Genomic DNA, 14,934 nt, shown 5'->3' on the forward strand with positions numbered 1-14,934 from the left:
AGCATGCAGTTGAGCTTCCCTGAGACGGTTTCTGACAGTTTGTGCAGAAATTGTTTGGTTATGCAAACCAATTGTTTCAGCAGCTGTCTGAGTGGCTGGTCTCAGACGATCTTGGAGGTGAACCTGCTGGATGTGGAGGTCCTGGGCTGGTGTGGTTACACGTGGTCTGCGGTTGTGAGGCCGGTTGGATGTACTGCCATATTCTCTGAAACGCCTTTGGAGACGGCTTATGGTGGATAAATGAACATTCAATGCACGAGCAACAGATCTGGTTGACATTCCTGCTGTCAGCATGCCAATTGCACGCTCCCGCAATGCTTATGGCATCTGTGGCATTTTGCTGTGAGACAAAACTGCACATTTCAGAGTGGCCTTTTATTGTGGGCAGTATAAGGTACACCTGTGCACTAATCATGATGTCAGATCAGCATCTTGATGTGGCACACCTGTGAGGTGGGATGGATTATCTCAGCAAAGCAGAAGTGCTCACTATCACACATTTAGACTGATTTGTGAACAATGTTTGAGAGAAATGGTAATATTGTGTATCTGGAATGAATTTTAGATCTTTAAGTCCATCTCATGAAAAATGGGAGCAAAAACAAAAGTGTTGCGTTTATATTTTTGTTGAGTGTATTTTAGTCGTCTCAACTGTATTAGTTTTATTTAGTTTTGTAGTTATATTTAGTTTTGTTTGTTTAAAGCTGCAAAAATAAAAAAATGTTCAAAACTAAAATGGTATTTTGGTTCAACAGCATTTCCAAAGAGAAGGAAGGTGAAAGTGAAGAGGAGCAGAAAGAGGAGGACAAGATGAACGTGTGAGGGAACATCGGCAGCGTCAGCGAGATGCAGCGTTAGTTTCTGGGAGATCTGAGAGAGACATCTTCACTGAACGTCTCACAAACAAGCCGGGTTTTCCATCATCAACAGGTCGTCATGGCAACACTCCTCACGGCTAGTTGGGTTTCCCAGTGACAAACGGACGGCGTCAGCAAAGTGTGTGTGTGTGTGTGTGTGTGTGTGTGTGTGTGTGTGTGTGTGTGTGTGTGTGTGTGTGTGTGTGTGTGTGTGTGTGTGTGTGTGTGTGTGTGTGTGTGTGTGTGTGTGTGTGTGTGTGTGTGTGTGTGTGTGTGTGTGTGTGCAAAACGAGTCATAGTTCAGAATAATACATATATGATATTGTATAATAAGAGTTCTTGTAGAAACAGAACCGAGTAGAACATTCAGCGATTCTCAGGGTCATGTGACTCTGGTGGTTAGCTAGTTCCATTATTAATCTATCTTTTAGAGAAGGTGATGATGGTGAAGAAGAAGATGGTGATGAAGGTGAAGAAGAAGATGATGGTTAAGAAGAAGATGGTGATGAAGGTGAAGAAGAAGAAGGTGATGATGGTGAATAAGATGGTAATGATGGTTAAGAAGAACATGGTGATGAAGGTGAAGAAGAAGATGATGATGGTGAAGAAGAAGATGGTGATGAAGGTGAAGAAGAAGATGATGGTTAAGAAGAAGATGGTGATGAAGGTGAAGAAGAAGATGATGATGGTGAAGAAGATGGTAATGATGGTTAAGAAGAACATGGTGATGAAGGTGAAGAAGAAGGTGATGATGGTGAAGAAGATGATGATGGTTAAGAAGAAGATGGTGATGAAGGTGAAGAAGAAGAAGGTGATGATGGTGAAGAAGATGGTAATGATGGTTAAGAAGAACATGGTGATGAAGGTGAAGAAGAAGGTGATGATGGTGAAGAAGAAGGTGATGAAGAAGATGGTCATGATGGTTAAGAAGAACATGGTGATGAAGGTGAAGAAGAAGATGATGGTGAAGAAGAAGAAGGTGAAGATGGTGATGATGTCAGCAGCACCTGGAAGCTGATTGCTGATCAGTGGTCGTCAATAGCAGGTGATCAGATCATGTCGGCTCATTAACTCTGTTTGTTCTACTAAGTGCTGGAACCGACCAATCAGCAGCGAGCACACCGTCCCAGTGGGCGTGTCCTGGTGGAGGAGACGGAGTATAAGAGGAGAGGAGGAGGTCTGTTCTGTCTCACACCATCCAGCTGACCTGCTCCTCCTGTTCATCAGTCTCCTGCTCTACAGGTGAGGTGCTCCTCCTCCCGCTCCTCTATCTCCTCCTCCATCGCCTCTATCTGCTCCTCCATCTCCTCTATCTGCTCCTCCATCTCCTATCTGCTCCTCTGTCTCCTCTATCTGCTCCTCCATCTCCTCCTCTCTATCTACTTCTCCATCTCCTCTATCTGCTCATCTATCTCCTCCTCCATCTCCTCTATCTGCTCCTCCATCTCTCCTTTCTCCTCCTCCATCTCCTCCATCTCCTTCTCCCGCTCCTTCATCTCCTCCTCCATCTCCTCCTCCCGCTCATCTTTCAGAGACAGCACTTGACGGTAAACCACTCGGCTGGATTACTGTGATGCACTTTATATGGGGGTTATTGGGTGCGAGCTTTTGCCGTTGCAGCTCCAAAACTTTGGAATGGCTTGCTGCTGAACGTTAGACAGGCCTCCCCATTTAGACAGTCTCATTTTAAAACTCTTCTTAAAACTCACCTGTTTTCTTTGGCTCCTATCACCATGTAGGGTGTTGCTTTTATGATTGTATGTGTATATGTGCTTATTTTTATCCTTTGCAGGCAGCATTTTATTTATTTTATTACTATTAGGGTTCTATTATGAACTTTTATCTTGTTGTGCATCACTTTGGAAACCCTGTGTTTGTTAAAACCGTGCTATATAAATAAAGTGGATTGGATTTCTCCTCCATCTGCTCCCTCTCCCACTAATGTTCTGGTCTCTTGGGTCCATCTTCTCCTCTATTATCTCCCTCTCTAATTTGAGTAGTAATACTCATGTTAATACTCATTAATACTAATGTTCTGGTCTCTTGGGTCCAGCTCTCCTCCATCATGGCGGCTCTGTGGCTCCAGTCCGTGTCTCTCCTGGTCTTACTGGTCTTGTCGTGGCCCGGGTCTCAGGCGGTCCCAGGTCCCCAGCACCTGTGTGGCTCCCACCTGGTGGACGCCCTGTACCTGGTCTGTGGGGACCGGGGCTTCTTCTACAACCCCAAGAGGGACGTGGACCCTCTGATGGGTGAGACCCAGACCTCCACCCTGCCCCGTGTCTCCTGTAGGAACCTGGTTGGTTAACACCTGAACACCCGTCTGTTTCCCCGGCAGGTCTCCTCCCCCCGAAGTCAGGCGGTGGCGCGGCGGACGGCGGAGCCAACGAGGTGGCCGAGTTCGCCTTCAAGGACCAGATGGAGATGATGGTGAAGCGCGGCATCGTGGAGCAGTGCTGCCACCGGCCCTGCAACATCTTCGACCTGCAGAACTACTGCAACTAACCCCCCCCCCCCCCCCCCCCTCCCCTTCTGTTGACTCTGAAAAACAAATGCTGAGAGTTGGATGAAATTATTTTTCCTAGAAAATAAAGTTTTGTGAATTCAAATATTGGGATCCGTGTTTATTATTATTAAGATAAAGATTAAGATATGAAATAAGATAAAATCATGTTCACGACTCATTTATTTTCATGAAGAAATCAGGATTGTTACATATTAGTAATATTAAAAACCTCCATCTGATTCCATGTTGCAGACAGTACTTTGTTTTTAGCCCCCTGACCCCCGAGAACTAATTTAAAGTTTTCAAGCAAAAGAATCTGAATACAAAAGATCAATAAACTGATTAATATCTTGATATCTGAATATATATTCGTTTTGTGACAGTTCCGGATGGTTATCCTCTGTTAGAAGCTCAAACCTGATTGATTTAAACGTGTTCTATTGATTTACACATGTTGAGGTGTTAATCTGACTTCCGCCACGAGAGGGCAGCAGTCACATGCTGCACCAGCATGACGTGAAGAAGACGAAACAAAGCACTCACTTCTACTGCACTACAAGTACGAATACTACAGTCAAGATACTATGTTAAAGTAAAAGTACTAATACTACAGTCAGGATACTATGTTACAGTACAAGAACTAATACTACAGTCAAGAAACTATGTTACAATAAAAGTACTAATACTACAGTCAGGATACTATGTTACAGTACAAGTACTAATACTACAATCAAGAAACTATGTTACAGTAAAAGTACTAATACTACAGCCAGGATACTATGTTACAGTACAAGAACTAATACTACAGTCAAGAAACTATGTTACAGTAAAAGTACTAATACTACAGTCAGCATACTATGTTACAGTACAAGAACTAATACTACAGTCAAGAAACTATGTTACAGTAAAAGTACTAATACTACAGTCAAGAAACTATGTTACAGTAAAAGTACTAATACTACAGTCAGGATACTATGTTACAGTACAAGTACTAATACTACAATCAAGAAACTATGTTACAGTAAAAGTACTAATACTACAGTCAGGATACTATGTTACAGTAAAAGTACTAATACTACAGTCAGGATACTATGTTACAGTACAAGTACTAATACTACAGTCAATAAACTATGTTACACTAAGTACTAATACCATGACGACGCCAAAACACGTTACCATGGAAACCAAAGTTAGTGGAGTGACTGACTCTCTAACAAAACGTCATATTTAATAAACTCCTCATCTGTTTGTGTAGATTATTAATTAAAATATGAATCATAAAGTATCGTAATCTGAATGTAGCGAACGTTTTATTGTTTGATACTTCCGGTGGTTTCGCGGGGGGGGGGGGGGGGGGGCCGCTGGTGCACCTGCTGCGCGTCACGGCTCGTCCCGGGCGGGGCGGGGCGGAGCGGGGTGGGGTCAGGTGTCGCTTTGTTTATCGGCTTCAGTGAGAGAGCTCCGCCGGTCGAACCGGGACCACAGAGCTGCAGAGTCCGGACTTCAGGAACCGGGACCACGAGCCGGTCTCCGTCTAGACTCCGGATTGAGGTTCTGGCGGATCGTTTCTGCCCACAGAGACGCGATGCGGGACTTTCACCTGGACAACGAGACCTGCAGCGACGGTAAGAACCGCCGATCATCGATCCGCTGTCTCTTCATCGATCCGCTCTCTTCGGCCTCGTGTTTCCTCCTGAAGGAACTAAATAAACTCCTAAGATCGATTAATAGATCGATTATTAGATCAAGTTTCTGTTGTAGTACAGAGTACTCATGAACTTTTACTGCAGTAAAGTTTTAATATTACGACTTTCAAGGATTCATGAATCTAAAGATTTAAAGTTCATGTCAGTTAATACATTATATTAATATAATTGTAAATAAACAACGATTGTGTTTGGAATCAACTGTCAGTTCATCGATCATTTTCTCCAAAAGTTCAAATATATCTAGTTTCAAATCATATAAGACACAAAAGAAACATCAAATATTCAGGTTTTTGGGTGTTTTGAATTATTATTTTTATTAAAAGTGAATCAATGATGAAACAGCTGCTGATTGATTATTCGTTATTGATCTACGTTTACTTCAGTAAAGTATCTGGATACTTTTTCCAACACAAGAGGAATCTAAAATAATAATATGAATGATAATCATAACGTGGTTGTTCTTGATCAAGTTTGGTTGTAATGACAGAAATAATCAATAACATGATTGATTATGACTTAATCGTTTCCAGCAAGTGAATCATGAATTTAGAAGCTGTGAGGTAAATATTTGATATTTCCTGAGTGTCAGTGAAGGAGGCGTGTTTGGTATTCAAGTGGTTTGTGTTCTGGGCGGCGGCTCTGTTGACAGGGTCAACATGAAACTGGTCTCATGTGAACCGGCTCACTGGTGGTACCAGTATGTGGAACCAGTATGTGGAAACAGTATCTGGAAACAGTACATGGAACCAGTACGTGGGACCAGTACGTGGGACCAGTACGTGGGACCAGTACGTGGAACCAGTACGTGGAACCAGTACATGGAACCAGTACGTGGAACCAGTACGTGGAATCAGTCTACAGGAAGTGCTTCATTCGTTGACTTATATACAATCAAACTATACAAACTGTCAATATTGTTTATACAAACTAAATATAATGAGGAGTCCGTCTACTGTTGGTCCTCAAAGTGTACCTTTCTCACATTACTTGTGTACTTTTACTACGTATACAATTATATGAATATTTAATTTCAAGATTATCCTGCAAAACAAATTGAGATTAAAAATGTGATGAAAACGACAGAAACATCCTAGAATCACGTTATATCTATTTAAGAAACATATTTCTACACAGATAAAACACAACTTTATTAGCGAAACAATCAAATAATCTCAAACAAGTAAACAGTGTCAACTTTATACAAACAGGAACAGTTCATTAAACATGTCGATTCATCAGCTGTAAAGTCTCTGCTGACAATATTTATAATTATCGCAATAATTCACCACAGACACAGGAGGCAACAGTCATATCAGTATGTTGTTATAATATTATATTAGTATATTGTTATGTTAGTATATGATTTTATTATTATATTGTTATATTATTATATTGCTACATTATATTATTATTATTTTATTATATTATTATATTGTTATATTGTAACATCATTCATATGCTTTTTTGCAGGGTCCCTGGTCAGGTTGTGGTGCGGCTCCCAGTCTTTGGTGTGTTCAGGTCCTGGAGACCAGCTGGTCTACATACACCTGCACAACAGCAGCAACACCACAGGTGTGTCATTTCGCAAAAAAAAAAGAAATATTCTGCTAATGTGATGTGTTTCATGTGATCATATAAATCACATAAGTCTAAATATCGGTGGAAACAGAACCAAACCTCATTAAGAGGAACGAGACTTGACGCTTCCTCAAAAACACAAAGAACATCGTTGTTCCTCCATGTTCGCGTTAATATTCAGCCTTCCTGTTCCCAATAATCCATACTGCATACAAAGTAATCCAGTACATTCTCTACAGCTTTACTTTCTGTTTGGTTCAGACTCGGAAACAGAAACCGTCAAATGGTTCATCAATGTCCAACTAACTTTATTTATTTAATTAATTATCCACCACCAACATGTGACAACCGGCCAATCAGAGCTGCCGTTGTAAGAGGGATAATAATAATAATAATAATAATAATAATAATAATAGTAATTTTAAATAGAAAATCAAATCATTTAAATTATTAAAATTAGAGATTAATATCACAAATAATTGCTGGATTAAAAACACCTGCATTAATTCTGAGGATGTTGATAACAGCTGATGAAATCTTTACCAACAAAACATTTTGTTCTGTTCTGAGATCAGATCAGAATTCATGTCAAATGTAAAATTTTTGTGAAATATGTGAAGCACATTTGATGAAAACATTATAAAACAACAGTGATAAAATATGTGAAAAATATTTATAGGAGAATAATATTTAAAAGTTCCCCAGATAATGAGATGTTTCATTCCTGCGTAAGGGGGAGGGGCTGTGTTTCCATGGATACCAGACTCTTACACCTCCTGCAGGAGTCTACAGAAAGTTTTCAGGATCAGGTGTCATTCATATACAGGACCAGGTCTCACTCAAATACAGGACCAGGTCTCACTCATATACAGGACCAGGTCTCACTCAAATACAGGACCAGGTCTCACTCAAATACAGGACCAGGTCTCACTCATATACAGGACCAGGTCTCACTCAAATACAGGACCAGGTCTCATGCTCAGTGGGGCGACTGCTCAGCTCTGTGATGTGATTGGTCGGCGTGTCATGTGTTCAGGTCCAGATGTGCAGAGAGACACCCTCTACAGACCCTGGCTGGGTCTGAGTCTGGCCCTGCTGTCGGCCTTCCTCATTGGTGGCAGCGTCATCCTGAAGAAGAAAGCTCTCCTCCGATTGGCTGGCGCCGGACGCACGAGAGCAGGTGAGAGGGGGCGGAGTCCTGCAGCTGTTTGCACAGACGATGTGTTCACAGACAACGGGATAAATGTCTTTTTAGTGCTTTGATGTATTGACTCTTTTACCAGCGTGTTCACGTTTAGCTGCAGGAAGTTTGTTTGCGATGGAACTGATCCTGAACCAGCTGTGAACAGGAACGTGGTCTGCTGGTCTAGGTGTAGACCTGGTTTAAAGTTCAAGCGTCACTGATAAACACAGCTTGGACTCTTGTCACCAAACAAACGGTCCGACAGAAAGTTGTTCAACCAGTTTATCCTTTGATTGTTTGAGAGGAAGTCCTGCAAGAACGGCAATACGATTTAATCACCCACTTACCCTGAATGGAAAAAGAACCTCTCTCTCTCATATACGTACGTACACACAGTAATACAATAACGAGTTGATCTTCTTCCTGTTTAGGTGATGGAGGTCACGGCTACCTGAAAGACTGGTTGTGGTGGGGTGGCCTGCTGACCAGTAAGACTTTATTACACCTTTAGTATTGCACTTTTATTACAACACCTTTATTATTATGTATTATTACACATTTATTATTACATCTTTATTACACCTTTTTTTCAACACCTTTATTATTATGTATTATTACACATTTATTATTACATCTTTATTACACCTTTATATTACATCTTTATTACAATGATATTACACCTTTATTATTACAACTTTATTATACCTTTATTACTACATCTTTATTACACCTTGTTTCACCTTAATTGCTTCACCTTTGTTATTACACCTTTATTACACCTTTATTATTTCACCTTTTATTGCTTCACCTTTATTATTACACCTTTTATTGCTTCACCTTTCTTATTACACCTTTATTACCACACCTTTAGTGTTGCACCTTTATTATCCCCCCCGCAGTGGGAGCCGGTGAGGTCTGTAACTTCGCCGCCTACATGTTCGCCCCGGCCACACTGGTGACGCCGCTGGGCGCTCTGAGCGTCCTCATCAGGTAGCCGTAGTTGTCACAGCTCACGTTTAAACAACAGCATGTAACAACAGGATGTGATGTCACAGAGAGACGTTCGTGTTTCCTGCAGTGCAGTGCTGTCCTCCTACCTGCTGGGGGAGGTGTTGAACCTGGTGGGGAAGCTCGGCTGTCTGCTCTGTGTGCTGGGAAGCGTCCTGCTGGTCATCCACGCCCCGCAGGAACAGGAAGTGACATCACTGCAGGACATGAGTGACAAGCTGCTGGAGCCTGGTGAGTACAGCGACCCCATGGGTCCAGGACTCGGTCTAGGACTCGAGACACGGGTCCAGGACACGAGACCCGGTATGAGTCCCAAGTTAATGTACGCGACCTGCAGTACTTCAGAGCACTTTCAACAGAGCGACCAACTTCCTGTCAATCAGCTGATTTTACCCATGAGCACCAGAACACATAAACACATAAATATTATACATATTATTAATACTATAAATATTATAAGTACATATAAAAACTATAAATACATATAAATACTATAAATAATATAAATACTACAAACACTATAAATATTAGTATATTAATATTATAAATACATAAATAAATACACATAAACACATATAAATACAAATAAATATTATAAATACATATAAACACTGTAATAATGCATTCGGGTTTCAGGTTTCCTGGTGTACGCGTCGGCCATCTTGCTTCTCTGCTGCATGCTCATCTGGTATTTCTCTCCCCGGGTTGGGCGCTCCAACATCCTGGTCTACATCAGCATCTGCTCGCTGCTCGGAGCCTTCACTGTCTCCTCCGTGAAGGGCCTCGCCATCGCAATCAACACCGGTGAGAACCACAACGCCACCAGCATTGTGTCATCAGCAGGTAGCCCCGCCCCCTAAGGCATCCCCTGCTTTCTGGTCTGGTGGACTCTAAATGGACCATAATGTACCAAATGAACATCATGCTGGAGTGAAGAAGACTTCCTGGCTGGTTAAAGCAGCCGTTAAAGCAAACTCGTTGCTTCACTACATTTCCCATCAGCCCCTGCTGACTGATGTGTGTTTCTGCATCTAGTGTTTTCGGATGTTTCCGTTCTGGCTCATCCTCTCACCTGGATCCTTCTCTTCACTCTCATTGTCTCCATAGTAACACAGGTGAGCCACACACCGGTCTGTCCTTCCGTCTGTCCTCCTGTCTGTGTTTGTGACAATCTGTCTGCCTGCAGGTGAACTACCTGAACAAGGCCCTGGACTGCTTCAGCACCCTGCTGGTGTACCCGGTGTACTACGTCCTGTTCACCAGCGTGGTCCTGACCACCTCCATCATCCTGTTCCAGGAGTGGAGGAGCATGGCGGCAGTGGACGTGGTCACCACGCTGGGCGCCTTCGTGGTCATTGTGGTGGGTGTGGCCATGCTCCACCTCTTCAAAGAGCTGCAGGTTGGTGGCCCCTCCAAAGAAATCACAACTCAACATTTTTAATTCATCAGAAATCACATTTTAACTTCTGTGATGTTCACTGCTTCTGACAGATGACAATGAAGCAGCTGACCAATCAGCTGTCTCAGCCACTGGAAAGGGAGGGGCTTACTGAGGAGGCTTCAGCCAATGGACAAGCAGGAGGTGGAGCAGGAGGAGGAGGAGCAGGAGGAGCAGGAGCAGGAGGAGGAGGAGCAGGAGGAGTTAGAAGCTGGCGTAAAAAGGAAGATAAATACGGCCTGATGGACAACATGGTAATAGAGAGTCTTCCTCCCATGAGAGAGGAAGGACCGAGGGTCTTCATCATCAGCTGAAGAAGAAGAGACACACAGGTATGTGTTTCCTGTCTGGGCTTTGTAGTTCAGAGTCACTTTCTGTTTCTTCCTGTTTCGAGAGATTAAAAACAAAATATGTAAAATATCCAAGAGACTAGATCTGTATTTCAGTCTCAACGATTATTATTATTATTCAATTTAATTTCCATTTTATTTAAGTGTCATATCACAACAGATGTCATCTCAGGACACTTAACACATTGAGCAGGACTAGAATATGAAAAAAGGAAAAATCCGCACACCAACAAGGAGCTCCAAAGCACTAAAAATGTATTATCACCGAAAAGGAGTAACGTTTCGGGCTAGCAGACCCTTCCTCAGACTGAAACGTTACTCCTTTTCGGTGATAATCAATTTTTAGTGCTGGTGTGCGGATTTAGTGCTGGTGTGCGGATTTTTCCTTTTTTCATCATTGACTTTTTTGTCCAGCACCCAGCGTAAGTTTTTTGGATGTGCATGCCTTGTTTATACTTTCAGGACTAGAATATGCTCATGATTTTCAGAGTCAATACATTTTCAAAGTCCCAACATCACCCAGGGGCGTTACAGCGACAGTGGCGAGAAAAAACTGCCTTAATAGGCTTTTAGGCAGAAATCTCGTGCAGCCCAGACCCTTGGCTTCCAGCTGCATTTGGTGTTGGTAGTAGTATAGTAGTAGTAGCATTAACAGTAGTAGTCCATGGCAGCAGGCACCACCACGTAGAGTTTAGATTCTCTGCCCGAGCCGTAGCCCAGCCCTACCCACGGGCCGGGTCGGGCTGATATTTCCCACCACTACCCTCGGGCCGGATCGGGCCGGGCCTTTGATTAAGCCTTTGTGTTCGTTCGTTCTGTCTTTTTAAAAAATGTTTTTTAATCATTGCTCTATTGGCCTAATCTGAGGTGAAGGCTATAAACATTAAATATAATTGGCTATATGTTTAGCACAGTAGTAGAATGTGCACTGGTGCAACTCAATAGTGGAGTACTGTGTGTTATTTGAATTACGCGTTGTAGTTTTAAAACGGATACGCACATACAACAGCCTATGCATGCATTAAAAATAATTGTCGGGTTGAAATCGGGCTCGGGCTCTTAATTACTGTTAATGTGTTGGGTCAGGTCGGGCTCGGACAGAATGTGCACAGGCTCGGGTCGGGCGTGATTTTCTGGGACCGATCTACCACCACACCAAGATGGATCCATCCCATGTCGCCGTAGACCAAAATGCATTAGTAGTTGAGCAGTCACACAGCGGACAGGTGGAGATATGGTGTTTCTAACGTCAGATCAGTTAGCAGTCTGCATCGGTCAGGACCTCAGCGGACTCTGCTGGACCAGAAAGCACAGCCAGACTCCCGGTTGCAATCGAAAGAGACAGAGAGAGGCTCAGTGTGTCACTATAAATGAATCCCCCAGCACTCTAGGCCTACAGCAGCTTAACTAAGAGCTGGCTCAGGGCAAACCTGAGCCAGCTCTTACTATAAGCAGTGTCAAAGAGAAAGGTTTTAAGCCTACTCTTAAATGTGGGGACAGTGTCTGCCTCCCGAACCAGAACCGGAAGATGGATCCACAGAAGAGGAGCTTAATGACTGAAAGTTGAATGTGCCTGACCATTAAGAGCCTTGTAAGTGAGGAGAGGGATTTTAAATTCTATTCTGGATTTTACTGGGAGCCAGTGCCGCATTATAATGACGTAGCTTAGTGAAAGTCTGGTCGGATTCTCTGAGCACCGCGGCCGTCTTTTCCTAAATCCTTTTGAGTTCTCCTATCGCCTTTCCTTAACCCCGCAACGTTTTCCCCAGAGGTCAAGGAATAGGAGTTAGGAGCTCATTTTTTGACTATTCGACTGCAACTCTTCTGTTAGCAGATTTATCACTGGAATTCCTGCCTGCTGGACTTCCTGTCTGCCGGACTTCCTGTCTGCCGGACTTCCTGTCTGCCAGACTTCCTGTCTGCCGGATTCCTGTCTGCTGGACTTCCTGTCTGCCGGACTTCCTGTCTGCTGGACTTCCTGCCTGCTGGACTTCCTTTCTGCTGGACTTCCTGTCTGCTGGACTTCCTGCCTGCTGGACTTCCTTTCTGCCGGACTTCCTGTCTGCTGGACTTCCTGCCTGCTGGACTTCCTGTCTGCTGGACTTCCTGTCTGCATGACCTCCTGTCTGCTTCAACGTCTTGAAGCCATTTCCATTCCATACGTTAGACGGAGCCGGCTAGCTGTTTCCCTCCGTCTCCAGTGTTTATGCTAAGCTAACAACTGAGAGCAGCTTCGTCTGACTCGTAACTTCACAGGAAGACGAAAACGTTTCAGTTTCATTTTGATTTGAAGTTTAACTGTTGAACTCATTTGTTTCATGTTTAAACTCCTCAAACTTTGTTTCCTGTTATTTGTTTATATATATCTTTATGTTTTTATGCACACAGATCATTTCAATAAAGAACAACATGTTTTAATTACTCATTTATTGTTTTGGTTCTTTTTAATGATGATGATGATGATAAATATAATGATTATAATGTATATATTATATTTTCCTACTTGTTCAGTTCTCTAGAAGTCCACTTGGGGGCGCTGTTACTCCAGAGACACTCCACATTAGTCTAGAAAAGCCCAGTAAAAGGGACTTGAGTTTTACCTGGACTCACTTCATTAGAGTCCTGAATCTTCAGCAGATGTTCACGAGGACTAACAGCCTCCCCAGGGACCTGGTCCACCCCATAGTCTCCCAGTCCACCCTGTAGTCCCCCCTTCCACCCCGTAGTCCCCCAGTCCACCCTGTAGTCCCTCGGTCCACCCCGTAGTCCCCCAGTCCACCCCGTAGTCCCCCGGTCCAACCCGTAGTCCTCCGGTCCACCCCGTAGTCCCCCAGTCCACCCTGTATTCCCCTGTGTGTGTATATGTGTATGTGTACATGTGTGTTTGTGTGTGAGTGTATATGTGTGTGTACGTGTGTGTGTGTGTGTACATGTGTGTTTATGTATGCGTGTGTGTGTGGGTGTTGTTGTTGTCTGGTAAGGAGCTTATGGAGCATGAAGCAGGTGGACAGACCTGATAGCTACCTTCCACACACACACACACACACACACACATACACATTCTGTATATTACACGAGTAAGCATGATCATGAAGTCACATGACGTGGTGGGGGGGGGGGGGGGGGGGGATCTCTTTGAACATGTTTCTGATGAAGACAGATCTATAACATTATTAGTTGGATTGTCGGAGCTCAATCTGACGGACGGGGCCAGATTACCACCGTCTCCGTGGTTACAGATCAGCTGTTCCTCTGTTCTTTGTGTCTCCTGCCTGTTTGCTGCCTGATGATGATCAGCGACGGGAGGTCGGAGGTCAGCTCGCTTCTTAACTCACAGCTGCATGGCTGCAGGCAGCGAGGAGGTTCAGCAAACAGGAAGTGATGGCTGGAATAACTGACCATGGGGGAGGGAGAGATGATCTACGCTCCTTTAATGTCTCACAATGCTCGGGTCTTCATACAAACCGTCGCTTCCTCACCGCCGACCTCACCCTGATCCACGGAGATAAGCACAAACACACACACACAGACACATGTTCGATCCTGAAGCTTTATGATGTCAAATAAATGCTAGAAATACATCAATACCTCGAAATATTATGGGCTTTTCCCTGTGCATGTGTGTGTGTGTGTGTGTGGGGGGGGGGGGGGGGGGTCACTCCCATCACCTAGCAACCAGCGTAGAAGAGGTACCTCACAATATGAAGTTAAAATCATATCTGATCTTTGTATGTACGTCCTGATGGAGGAGACGCTTCATGACGGGTTTCAGGCTGAGAGCGTTTCTTCTGATCCTCGTAGACGCCATGTTGATCCACATCCAGTCCTCACTATGAATCTTAGGATACGTCGGACCCTGATGGATCCACCCGAAGGATCCTCTGAACTAGGACAACAAGGCCTGGTTAAGATGGCCGCTGGACTCAGACACTGCTACAGGTTAGAGGCCTGAGTTTATTGGGTTTTATCAGCAGTCCAGTGGAGGTGGTTTATAGATGCCACCGGTGTTCCGGTTCAACCGGTGACAGTGTTAACTGGTGACTCTCAGATGAGCATGCAGGTGTCCTTGTAAAAGCCTTCGGTCTATTTAAAATCCATCTGTGTTTACCATCTACACCAACAGAGACACCAGATAACACGGTCACCGGATCCACTGGAACACCAAAGAAGATCCTACAGCTGAGGGACTCCAGATAACACGGTCACCGGATCCACTGGAATACCACTGGAGACTCCTGGACCTGAAACATCAGATGTTGAATTCATGATACAATACAAACGGGATCATCCGAATATTATCCTATTTTA

General features: G+C 43.7%; 3 protein-coding genes across 6 annotated transcripts in view; 2 read left to right on the forward strand and 1 right to left on the reverse strand.

The window, feature by feature from the left end:
* fam53c (family with sequence similarity 53 member C) overlaps nt 1-14,934 on the reverse strand; it is a 157,946-nt gene that overhangs the window by 61,915 nt on the left and 81,097 nt on the right. The gene's annotated exons all lie outside the window — the stretch shown is intronic.
* ins (preproinsulin) lies at nt 1,799-3,414 on the forward strand. 2 transcript variants are annotated; one of them, XM_084028671.1, is made up of 3 exons: nt 1,799-2,099; nt 2,911-3,106; nt 3,193-3,414. In XM_084028671.1, exons 2-3 carry the CDS (start codon nt 2,923-2,925, stop codon nt 3,357-3,359), a joined length of 351 nt encoding a protein of 116 aa, XP_083884797.1. In that variant the 5' UTR covers nt 1,799-2,099; nt 2,911-2,922; the 3' UTR covers nt 3,360-3,414. The 2 variants fall into 2 exon arrangements, with proteins under 2 accessions (XP_083884797.1, XP_083884796.1); XM_084028670.1 differs by lacking the exon at nt 1,799-2,099 and having other exon boundaries at nt 2,733-3,106.
* Nucleotides 4,826-13,049, forward strand: nipal4 (NIPA like domain containing 4). 3 transcript variants are annotated; one of them, XR_014598448.1, is made up of 12 exons: nt 4,826-4,985; nt 6,540-6,641; nt 7,684-7,827; nt 8,262-8,318; nt 8,730-8,820; nt 8,909-9,069; nt 9,475-9,642; nt 9,874-9,953; nt 10,025-10,237; nt 10,330-10,608; nt 12,461-12,535; nt 12,567-13,049. XR_014598448.1 is itself a non-coding variant. In XM_084029466.1 (11 exons), exons 1-10 carry the CDS (start codon nt 4,946-4,948, stop codon nt 10,588-10,590), a joined length of 1,317 nt encoding a protein of 438 aa, XP_083885592.1. In that variant the 5' UTR covers nt 4,826-4,945; the 3' UTR covers nt 10,591-10,608; nt 12,458-13,049. The 3 variants fall into 3 exon arrangements, 2 of the variants coding, with proteins under 2 accessions (XP_083885592.1, XP_083885591.1); XM_084029466.1 differs by having other exon boundaries at nt 12,458-13,049; XM_084029465.1 differs by having other exon boundaries at nt 12,461-13,049.

The sequence above is a fragment of the Eutrigla gurnardus genome (genome assembly GCF_963514095.1).
Source record: "Eutrigla gurnardus genome assembly, chromosome: 15".
NCBI classification, from domain to species: Eukaryota; Metazoa; Chordata; class Actinopteri; order Perciformes; family Triglidae; genus Eutrigla; species Eutrigla gurnardus.

Excerpts from the sequence above, each read along its gene's own strand:
- ins (XM_084028670.1), top strand. The coding sequence starts at position 2,866 with ATGTTAATACTCATTAATACTAATGTTCTGGTCTCTTGGGTCCAGCTC. Across the intron at positions 3,107-3,192 it reads GGACGTGGACCCTCTGATGG|GTCTCCTCCCCCCGAAGTCA; the intron begins GTGAGACCCAGA and ends TTTCCCCGGCAG.
- nipal4 (XM_084029466.1), top strand. The coding sequence starts at position 4,946 with ATGCGGGACTTTCACCTGGACAACGAGACCTGCAGCGACG. Across the intron at positions 6,642-7,683 it reads CAACAGCAGCAACACCACAG|GTCCAGATGTGCAGAGAGAC; the intron begins GTGTGTCATTTC and ends TCATGTGTTCAG. Across the intron at positions 10,238-10,329 it reads ACCTCTTCAAAGAGCTGCAG|ATGACAATGAAGCAGCTGAC; the intron begins GTTGGTGGCCCC and ends TGCTTCTGACAG.